The 12,034-nt window shown below is 39.8% G+C and overlaps 1 protein-coding gene across 1 annotated transcript in view; it reads left to right on the top strand.

The window, feature by feature from the left end:
• The first annotated feature begins 447 nt into the window (after positions 1–447).
• Positions 448–12,034, top strand: part of FADS2B (fatty acid desaturase 2B) — a 37,513-nt gene continuing 25,926 nt past the window's right edge. Inside the window, 2 exon segments of the mRNA XM_016922374.4 lie at positions 448–868; positions 9,920–10,030. Of these exon segments, the coding sequence (XP_016777863.4) occupies positions 542–868; positions 9,920–10,030 (438 nt within the window). The 5' untranslated portion in view covers positions 448–541.

Below are 12,034 nucleotides of genomic sequence, written 5' to 3' on the forward strand. Positions count from 1 at the left end.
AACATTTCCCAAGTCCAAGTTGTGTCATCCTGGAGATTTTGAAAGCTTTTGCTCATATGTTGGATTAGCACATCTAAAAGTCTCTGATCACAGGCAAGTCAGAGAGGTAATGAACCCAACACGCCTTGAGGCTGTGCAAGAGAATCACCAGGACCACAGCTTAGTCCCTCCTCTCTCAGGGAGGGCCACAACATGAGGCCAGAGTGTGATTGGCCTAGGCTCTTTACTAAGGAGCATTTAATGACGAAGGAGGATGCTTCCACGAGACTAGAGAACAGAGAGAGGAGAGGTGAAGAGCGAAAGAAGGAAGGAAGGTGGCCTAGCCTTCATCAAGGCAGAAAAGATTCAGGACAGGCAAAGAAGTGAGAAGCTGGGAAGGTGCTCACTATCAGGTCTGTGAAGAGACAACTAGGCTCAGAAGTTTTCAGTGTAGGTATCATACTGCAATGGAATGAAAAGGGAGAAAGGCAGTCATTTTATGGTTCAATCAGAGGCGAGGATTAGAAATTTCAAGCATTAATCCAGAAATCCTAGGGATTCAATGACAATGAAATTTGAAGAAAAGTGTGGGGACAATGGGAGCATTGTAGGAAGGAATCAGTCATACCCGGGTGAGAAGCATCAGCCAAAAGGAAAACCCATAGCAAATGGGGAAGCTGAAGTCTATGCAAAGCAGGAGGCAAATGGGAAATGCAGCACGCCCAGGAAAAGCCTCAACGTGTACACCTGGCAGGAGATCCAGAGGCATAATCAGGAGGCCGACCAGTGGCTGGTCATCAATTGCAAGGTTTACAATGTCTCCAGCTGGGCCGACAGGCATCCAGATGGGCACCAGGTCCTCAACCACTGTGCTGGGGAAGATGCCACGGTAAGAAACTCCAAGCTTTCCCCTCAACCCTCTCCGTCTTTCCCCCGGCTGCTGGGTGGCTGAGATCTTGGCTCTCCTCCCAAAAGCATTCCACAATCACTCATCTCCTCCCAAACCAATTTTTCAGGATTCCTCTCTAGCAAAATTTTAGTAGTAAATTAAGCCTCAAGGTCTAGCTATGAGCTGCACCTGGTTTGGGATGAGTTCAGATGCTGCCAGTGAATACTATGTTTGCATATTCTGAGTTTTGTTTTGTTCTTGGTGGTTTGTTTTGCTTCATTTTGAAGCTGAGTCACTGTCGTATAAGAAGAAAATGATAAATGTGTGAGTAAAATCTAGGAAAAAAAAAGAATATCTGAACCTAAATAGAAATTTATAAGACTCTTACAAAGTTGACATTCAAAGATGTAAATAACATGCCTCACAGCCAGCAAGTAATGGTGCCAAATTTTGAAATCAGGTCGGTTTGATCCTAAAGCCTTAAATATCTGGATAGTAAAAAATAAAATAAAATTTCTACTTAATATTTGATAAAAATGTGTCTCAAAATCTTAAATGCCTTAAGGAATCTCTTTTAAAATATTCCATAAAGAAGTCAGTTTTCTCTCAATTGGGACTTTTATTTCCCACATTGTACAGACGAAGAAACAGAATTAGAGGAACTAAACAACTAACTCAAGATCAGAAATTAATGTATGACAGAATAGAAATTTAAATGCAGGCTTTTAAAAAGTATGTGGCTCCTGTTGGTTTTATAGTTTAGCATACAACTTCTTTAACTGGTTTTAAAGATCGGATTGAAAACATTATTTTGCTAAATACCAGTCTATACATGGTACTGTACTAATAATAACAAAATTCACAAACACCTGCAAGATTTCATCTTTTGATGCCATCTGCATCTCTTTTCCTCAATTCTTACTTTTCCCCCAATTTCTCATCCCTCTTGTCTGTCTAGGTTCCTGTTCTTCCTATCTTGTTTCTACAGTCAGATGAATACCTTTCTGAGTATGCCCTGCTACAGCCCCACCACTTCTCTCAGATATACTTCTTAAACAAAGTACAAACTTTCCTTGGAAAATAAGCATGAGCTTGTACACAGTGCCCAGAAATCAGAGAGCAGAGGGTAGAAGAAGCAAGAAGAAGAGCATTTGTGTAAGAACAACAGGAGAAAAAAAAAAAACAAGAAGAAAATGTAAAACATACTACAGATGCCTATCTATCCCATCCCCTCATTTCTAAAACTCAGAGAAAATACAGATGAGGCTTTGCTAACACAAGTCACAGAATTAGCTCAGAGGATGTGTTCGCAAAGATGTGAGCCTTCAACCACCTTAAAAATAACTGATAGCCTCACTCAGTTTGAGGCAGCCCAGATAGATGATAAAGTTTTAATTTGCTAATGATTTTTATCTCCTAGAAGTCAGGAAAAGACCCTGAGTTTGTGTCCAATTATAGCCAACAAGGAGGAATTGATTAATATAATAGAAACCATCAGAATCTTGTGGGAAAATACCCATGCTACCTTAGGATTTACATATGTCTAGGAAGAAAATCATAAATTGGTCAGTAACGTATCTTAGACTTTAGGAAAATAGATAAAAAATGTCCAGAGGAAAGATTCTCCTAGAGAAAATGGCTTAAGAAGAAACAGGGAGTGCTAGAACAATCCACAGTACTCCATGACTCAGAGTACAGGGAGCCTGAGCTTTGGAATAGGTTATGTGAACCTAGGAATGTTATTGGGATGTTCTGAGCCTCAGCTTCCCCAACTGCAAAATGAGGCTGACATTACCCATCTGAGTGATTTATGGCAAATAGAACCAACACATGTAAAGTGCTTGGCATTAGTGCCAGATACTTAGTAAAAGTTCATTCAATCTTATCTATTATCAGTCTTATCACCAGCATCTTTATCCTCAGAAATATAATTATTATTTCTTGTTTGTTCACCACTAGCTTAGAAATCCTGTGTGATTGGGAACAGAGGGCTATATAATGAAGCCATCATGCTTTCCAGTGAAGGAGGGAAGATCATAAAGTCAGGAGGCATGAGATCAAATGCTCACCCTATAGCTTAAGAGACGTTTGCAGGTCGAGCCTCTGAGGGGCAAGTGTGAGCCAAAGTATTCTCACTGTGTGCCAGCCCCAGGCCCATGGCTGCACCTGCCCAGAGAAAGCACCCTTTTCTTATATACATCATAATCTTCTGTAGGCCTCCATCATCCTCATAAAAGGTGAATGATGGTATCTACGTAATCTATCCCAAAGGGTCATTAATTCATACATTCATGCAGTCAGTTATTCCAAAACTCTTGTTAGGGTTCCAGCCTCATGGGAATGAAACAGGTCTGCTTTGCCTCTGGGCTCCACATTTACTAGGAATGTCCTGAGGTTCTTGAAGCCTCAGCTCCCTTATCTAGAAAATGAGGATAATAATACCTTCACCTTAGCGTTGCTGTAAAAGTCAGCAGAGATCAAATGAAGTGCTCACTGTGGTGCTTGGTACAAATTAGATACTCAAAACATAGCAGCTCTTGTATTTTATTATTACTTCAGTCTTCTGAGATGGGTTTCCATTTTCTCCAAGGAACTTTACTAAGAAAAATAAATCTATAAAACAAAATTGGTATATAAGTTCCTGTTATTGCACATATGATTTATCTGGTATTTTCAAACGATATGGTTTAAAACTAATGTCACTATGCTAATAAGTAGAGTTATGGCCACATTCTTTTTATCTGTAAGAGCTCACCTAGGAAAATCCAGAAACAACCTGTAAGTACAACAAGGAGGATTGATTCTATAGATTATAATTACAATACAATAAGCTATTTTGCAATCATTAAAATTAGGATTATAAAACATATTTTTCTTCTTAGAGAAGGGTCTCACTCTGCTGCCTAGGATAGAGTGCAGTGGCATGATCATAGCCCACTACAGCCTCCAACTCTTGGGCTCAAGCGATCCTTCAGCCTCAGCCTTCCAAATAGCTAAGACCACAGGTGTATGCCATCACAGCCAGATTTTTAAAATTTTTTGTAGAGATAGGGTATCACTATGTTGCCCAGGCTGGTTTCCTAATACCTGGCCTCAAACCATCCTCCTGCCTCGGCCTCCCAAAGTGCTGAGATTACAGGTATGAACCACTGCACCTGACCTACAAAACACTTTGATGACAGTAAATATATATGAATAAATAGCTGGCCACAAATTTTGTATAAAACAACAGTATGTTCTGAGCTCCATGAAAAACATAATTGCAATCTTATGATGCATTCAGAGAGGCAGCATAATCAGAACAAAGAAAGCAGTTTTATTATCTTGTGTGCTGTTTAGCACACTCCTTATTTCTGGACACAACACTCTAATAGAGAGACTAAGAAACTGAAGTTCTTTCTCATGAGAGTCAGAGTCCAACATGATGGGAAAGAATGACAAAAGCTTATAGGAAATATGGCAGGATCCATTTCAACTCTTTGGAGGACTGGTATGTGGAAGAAGGAAGAGTTGTGTGCAGCACCAAAAGAGGGCATTCTGAATGGTTTCAGATGAGCAGAGCCAGCAGAGGCAAGGCTGGGGCAGGGGAAAGGGAGGGTGTATACGGAAATGGAGTATAAATATGATTCATGGCGTAAGCACCCCACCAGAATGGGCATCTCAGCCTGGACACTTCCTTTACTTAGCACAATATTGGCCGAAACTACATGCTAACTAGTGGTAGTGGTTATGACAGAGGAATTCACTGGCTAAGAGAAAAGGAGAAGACAGATAGAAGATGAAGAGAGAGAAGAGATAGAGGAAGAGAAAAGAGAAAGCAGAGGGAGAGAAAGGATCTTGTGTGCTGAGCTAAGGAGTTTGCATTTTATCCTTACTGCATTGCTGCCTCTCTTCCTACTATACATGAGAATGTGTCCCTAGCACAGCATCCCTCCCACCTTCATCCTCACAACACAATCACCTGGCATTTCTAAGCCGCTGGTAAAAGAAAAGTAATAATCAGTGATAATTACATCTTTCCTGCATCATCAAAACTTTTAAAATTATCTGATTCTCATGGAAATGATAGTTCTAGTTGTAAAATAGATGGAGGAGAGGAGAGAGAAAGAAGTTCAAGTGCTAAGAGATGAAAATGGGCCATGAGGAGACAGTGCCTTTCTGGAAGTTGAGTCTGGCAGTTAAGTGAAGGATGAAATCCAGAAGAGCCTCCCAAAATGAAGGAGGACCAGGGTGGAGTCCAGGGAACATGTTGAAGGCCCAAGCAAGGTGTTGGCTACAGGAATGGAGAAGAGGAGCTGGGTGGGAAGGATTTTTAGAAAACAGAATTTATAATATTTGAAGAGTGACTTGATAAACTAGCAGGATTGAGGAGTCTAAGCTGACTTATAGATATCGGGCTTGGGCAACTGAGTGGTGATATCTATTACAAGGAAGCCCAGGAGAATGCACAGGTTTGAAAGGAAGTGGAAGGGGAGGGGAGAGTTGATTTCATTTGGGCTGGAGCTCAGCTGAAAGCATTATAGAAAAAAATCTCAATATAAGGAAGAGTTTTCAAGAAACAAAAGTGTTCAAACAATAGAATGAGTTGCAGTGGGAATATAACCCTCTGCTTATCCCTATGGGTGAAGAGGAATCTGGTGACTTTCTGTGATCATTCCCACTCCAAAGCAGCTGTCTCCCAGGACAAGGGCAAAGATGCTTTCTCCACACAAATTGGCCTGTTCAGAACTCACTGTCCATCTGAAATTTGTAGAGACTTGCTCTAGCCATTGCCTTAGGGCAGGTGAAATCTGAGAAGGAAACAGAAGAGGAATTACCCAAAGGTGTGGGAGCAGGAGTCTTCATCTGTGGCTAGATATAGAACAGTCTCGTGAGCTTTTTTTTTTTTTTTTTTTTTTGTTTTTGCAGTGAGTACACCAAGGTCTATATTCTAGTTATCTTGTTTTATGGATAACTTGTTTTATGGATAACAACACTCTCTATGGATGGTTTCTAAATTTACATTTGTTCCTTAGTAAACTTCTTTTGGGAAATTTCAACCCACCTCAAATGAACTAAGTGATAATCATATATAATCATGGCCACTTATTGATGTCTGACTCCAAAATCTAAGCTCTTAACTTCTAGGCTGGGTCCTCCATAGGTTTTAGAATGACTGAATAAATGAATGAAGGAATTAATGAGCTCATAGAGAGGATTAGGTAGTGTTATCTACATTTAGGAGAAATTAAGTAATTTCTGTGTGTGAAACAGCCTACTCCTCTGCTACCCTATACTATGCCTTAGTGTGAATTAGGAAAGGCACACTCTCTGGGTGATTGCAGCCCTATAGGCACAAGGTTCGGCAAATGGAGTGCCCGCTGGAAGTCAGGCCACACTTGCATCTTGGCCGAGTGCCTTTGTACAGGTCACAGCCTGTATACAACATTTAAGTTGTAAAAACAGAATTTTATCTCACACCCTCTGACTTTATATACTTTTCTCTTCCACTAGGGATCATACTGCTTTTACAGGAAAGCACATGACTCCATCTCCCACCAAATAACAGCAAAAAAATTAGCAGTTTATCCAAGGTATTTGTGAAAGCAAGGCAGTAATCACATCTTCTCCATGCTGTTACTATTTTGGAAATAATCAGTTATGAGATGAGCTACGGTATAAATTTATGAATAATTTAAATAGTAAAGATGATGATTGAGAAGGAAGCCAAAAGACTAACAGATGAAAATGTGAGATGCTGAAGTCACAAAAAGGTCAGAAAATAGAGATGCCGTGGATAGGAAGAGACAGCAGCGCTTAACACCTGTATACTTAGAGTGCCACACTTTGATTATCCTAATACCTTGTTATAGAAATGCTATATCTGTTCATTCATTCACCCTTTCCCTTATTTGTCAGGTGTCTATTGATCACATGCTATACTTTAGGCACAGTGATTGACATTAGGTATACATTAACCAATAATAGTACATGGTCCCAGTCTTTAAAAAACTCACAAACCACTAAAAAAAAGGGTGAGTACACAGATTCATTATAGTATAAGTATAGTATAGTATAGTATAGTATAGTATAGTATAGTATAGTATAGTATAGTATAGTATAAATTTGAAAAGCTCTAGGAACAAAGTGTCGTGTGAACCCAGGAGCAATCATGAATCATTTTCCTGAGTGATTGGGGGAAGCAGTGTTTAATCTGGGCCTTGAAGGGTGAGAGGAGCTTGTAAAGAGAGAAAATGAAGGAGGTAGTCAAGGCCAAGAGAGCAGTAAGTGTAAAGCCTCAGAACTACAGAAGGCCACGGAATGCATACTGAATGGGGAGGCTCCAGTAGAGAAGATGATGCATGAAGGGTATAGAGAAGGTGAGTCTAAGGAGGCAGGTTGGAGACAGAAGCAAATGTTTTACATGACTCAACCCTATGGTGGGGACACGCCATTACCATCTGCCAAGCAGATACATACTGATTTAGCATCATCCCCAATCTGTTATCACTCCTTTCTTGGGAGGACTTTAAGAACACAAACTATATGTGTTAAGGCTGGAATGGACCTTTAGGGCTTTAAGTCTTTAGAATTGCATAACCTTGAATTCAAACCCTGGCTCTGTTATTGAGTGTGGCATTTGGGGCAAGATACATCTCCCCTCTGAAACTTAGTGTCTTGATCTGTACAATGAAAGTGACAGAACCTCACAGAACTAAAATGGTGACTATGAGTTGGCCTATAGAATGCCTTGTACACAGGACACACTTCATAAACACTGACACTACCCCTTCTGCTCTTCATTTTATCCCCTCTCCGTCTTTCAGCAGGAACACATTTGGCCCAAGAATGTTGGTAACAGGACTTGCATTATTGCAGTCTTTTCACGAAGAGAATTTCACAACTTAGTATCTAGATTCTGTTTGAAAATTCTTTCAAATAGAATATTCTACCTAAACTCCTTCCTTGTGCTGCCCCAATGATGCAGGAAAGAGTTCCACAGAGCAGGCCTGTATCTACTGTTCTGAAAATCTCTGCGGCATTCCCGTATGTGTTGTCACAGTTTTAACCTACGAACCTTCCTGGGGATTTGAAGAAACAATGAACCCAGAAGAATATCATTGTCAGTACACTGTTCCAGGACTCTAGATAGCTGCTCAGAGTACAGCGAAATTGCAATTGATTACATTCTATACTTTGATCTTGATCCATCAGGATGTCTTCCAACCTAATCTGCTCTGAAACAACAAGCAGCACATGATTTTTCAGTACGGGTCACAATGAGATATTTTAATCACCCTCTTCATCACTGAATCACTCTTCCTGGTTAGGGGACCTAAGCTTTAGTATCATAAATGTGAAAAATTTAAACACCTTTGAAATTATTTAGTCCAGCATTTCCCAAGGGACTCAGGGGGCATGTACAGAAGCAGAATGGACACTGGTGGCATTTTCTGTACAAAAGAAGCAATGGCACTTCACTGCCTGGACTGATTCTAACAGATAAAGGCCCATTTTACGTCATTGCCTCTGGAGACCCATAGGTGAAATGAGTCTAAAGAGTTGATATTGTATCCTTCTAATTAACCTTGTTCATTATAAAAATACTTCTTACTTCTATAAGTAAGCATTATTATAATACTACAATAATAAGTAGGCTCATATGTAATTCTTGGATATATCTAAAGTTGATTTACTATTTGAAGATGTAGCACTCATTATATTCATTAATATAATTCAGAGCTCACTCCACATTAGGCATTGAGGTAAAGGGAGGAAATCTCTGAATATTGAAGAGAAGGTAGGTAGTGGGTTCTTATCAGTGGAGGTATACACATACGAAATATATCTGATGTGTTTAAAACATAGTAAATGCCATTTGGCATTATTATTAATTTACTTAACCCTCATAATAACTTCATGAATTGAGCGGGTATTATCATCACCCCCATTTAGGAAAAATAATATAGAAGCGTCACAGGCAATTCAAGAGACTTGCCTACAATTACTTAGCTAGTAGGTAGCAATGCTAGAATTTGCATGTAGGAAAGCTGGCTCCAGCGTCCACTTTCGTAATCAGTATAACGCAACACCACCACTGCAGAGTAATTTGTATGGCTTCCATATATACAGTTTACAACTTTGGTAATATTTCTTCATTTTTAATTACTCCCTTCCCCAAACCATAATAGCAACAAGTCTAGCATCTCCCTCTTGGAAAATCTTTCTTCTTTCCGGAAACAATTTAAATCCCTGGAAGAGAAGACTCTCTTTCTTCCAAACATAAGCAGGATATAGGAACCATCACTGCTTCTCATAGCCACATGGAATTGCTACTTAACATGAACCTGAGGTGGAAAAATATAGTTTGTCACCTCTATTCTGTTTCTGGCTGTCACCAAGTCTCTGCACAGGCCACCATAGCATTTTTTTAATAAAGAGTGAGGAGCCTCCTTCAGTGACAAGCTTAGCCAAAGGTGTACTATTTTAGACCACCCAGGGCTCTAGGGCTGTGCTCTTATAATCTCTCATGCCTTTGCCTTAAGGAATCATCAACTTTAACCTGTCCTTCTCTAGAATTAACTAATTCAAGGGGCCTTATTCCCCTGGGCTTTGGCCAAGAACCCAGAGAGAGCCCTCAATGGAAGATATAATTTGCATAGCCAAACTTGGTTGCCGCACTGTCTCAGATAGTGTGAGCAACTTTCACATTAAGACTGATGCTGGACTTTTATAAAGATTTATCCCAACCCATAAACTCAATTATTTCTTCTGGTGATAAATAAAATAGTGATCTCATCAATGCTCCAGGATCCCCTGACTGTGTTGGTCATACCTAGAGAAGCAGTACACGTAGTAGGTGGGTCTCCAGCAGGAAACTTTCACAGAGATGGTTTTCAGGGATAATTTTGATCAATCAACTGGAAACATCAACTTGGAGTTACAAGAAAATCCTCTGCAATGAGGTCTGTGCTGATTCCCAGACTGAGCACAGGACAAGATAAGAAAAGGAACTGATCTGTGGATAAGCATGTCTCTTCAAAGCCTCTGACAGGTATCTCTGATTTACAGGATGTCTTCAGGGCCATGCATCCAGAGCTTGACATTGTGCAGTTGTACCTGAAGCCACTGCTCATTGGAGAACTTGCCCCAGGAGAGCCCAGCCAGGAAAGACACAAAAATGTGAGTGAGATGTCAGGATCCAGGGGTGTAGAAGGATGGAGACGAGGCATATTTTAAAGCCAATTAATTGTTTTCTGTGAAGGGTGGGACCACAGTAGAGTCAATGGATGGAGTCCACGTATTTCAAAACAATGCCTTTTTCTTTAGATCATGGGAACTCTTAAATCTTAGTGAATAAAAAGAATAAAATTCTTATCCCTTCATCAAACAGTAATTTCATGTCTCTAAGCACCTACCTCATGCCAGGGAACTTACCGGTATAATTTCCTTTTCATCGACTGCTTTTAATTATGTTTTATATCTATGTCTATGTTCCCAGCCCAAATATGTTGCATGAGAGGCGAGACTATGTCCACTTTTCTTATCCCTGTGTCCTGAAGACCTCCTTTCACAGGATCAACATGTAGTAGGAACTCCAAAAACAGCTACTGATTGAAAGATGTCACCGTATCCTAACTGCAGCCTTTTTACATTTGGGGAAATTATCATTCAGGGAAAACAAATTACTTTCTAAAAGTCTGACAGCTGGTGTATCAAAGAGCTGGGACTCCAAATCACTTCTCTCTGGCTCCAATCCCTTAGGTATTCCCAAGGAAAAATGCCATTCTTTCTTTAATATTTTGGCTACATGAATACTGTCTTCCAAAGGACAGAGTCTCCATAGGACTAAAAATTCACTGGGATGGTTTTACATAACGCCGAGAGGAATTTTACTTAATATTGAGTAATTCCATTTTTCGAAATTTATTTTTTGTAACAGCTTACATTTGCCTGACTCTTGAAATAATTTTTATAACGTGTGGATCGATAGACTCCTGTGAAGCAGAGAGAGCAAGGATTTTATTCTCTCTTTAAAAAATGAAGAAACAGACTCACAAAGGGAGCAGGACTAATCTGAGGACATAGAACTGGTTGCGGGCAAATCTGAGACTAATACGTAAACTCAATCTTTAGGCCCATGTTCAACCCACAGCACAGCTCTGTTCTGAAGAGTGGGTTGGTAGGATGGACAGCCTGCACTCACGCCCCAACCTTGCCATTCTCGAATTGTGTGAGTCTAGGCCAGTTCCCAAACCTCCTTTGGCTCAGTTTCTCCCCCATAAGATACCGAAAACAATGGTACCAACCTTATGAGAGTTATTGGGAAAACAATTGAAAGAAGTAAAGTCATCATTTAAAGTGCTTAGAACAAGGCCTGGAACACAGTAAATGCTCAATACATTTTACTTATTATCATAATCACGAACTGATGATGATGCTAGTAATTTTTAAACTTTCAGATATGTCCCCATCATTTGGGTCAGGTAGCTCTAGGTTAAAAAGTGAAGGTGATACAAAACTTTATTGTTTTCCCTAAATTTTTCCTGTAAGAAAAATAAAATTGCACTAACGACTGAGACCTATCAGATAATCATTATCTAAAAGAGTGTTGGTCTCTGGAGATAAAGGTCTACCATAAATTTTCTTTAATACATTTATGTGGATATTCAAGTTGCTGTATATAGAAAATTAGTATTTGAGCATAAAATTGGGTGTCAGGTGTGGGTTTGAGTTCACCACCTGTCACTGACTTGTTGACGACTTCAAGCCAGTCACTCTTCTGGGTTTTTCTGACCTCCCTCAACTCTGCAATAAATGTTTTGCAAAAGATGACCAGGCTGGAGGCACCCTAGAGATAGCAAATTAATATTAGATAAGTATTAAAATAATCTGTGGCCACAAGAATTCTAAGATTGATGGGGTTTGGGAGATGAGCCTATCCAGAACTTTTGCCAGGCAATGGGTCCTTTAAAAGTTGTATCTGTGAATTTTGAAATTTTTGGCTTCTAGAATTATTTTCATAGCTCTTTCTTTTTTTGTTTCTGACATTTCTCCTTTCTTACATCTGTACAACCCTGTTATAATTCTCATAACCTGGTCACTTTCCCAGTTGTCCTAGTTTCGAACCCATAATAGTCAATAAGCCAAGAGATATTTCTTTCCAACCTTGTGAGCTCCCCAGTA

This window comes from Pan troglodytes, chromosome 9 (genome assembly GCF_028858775.2).
Source record: "Pan troglodytes isolate AG18354 chromosome 9, NHGRI_mPanTro3-v2.0_pri, whole genome shotgun sequence".
Classification (NCBI taxonomy): Eukaryota; Metazoa; Chordata; class Mammalia; order Primates; family Hominidae; genus Pan; species Pan troglodytes.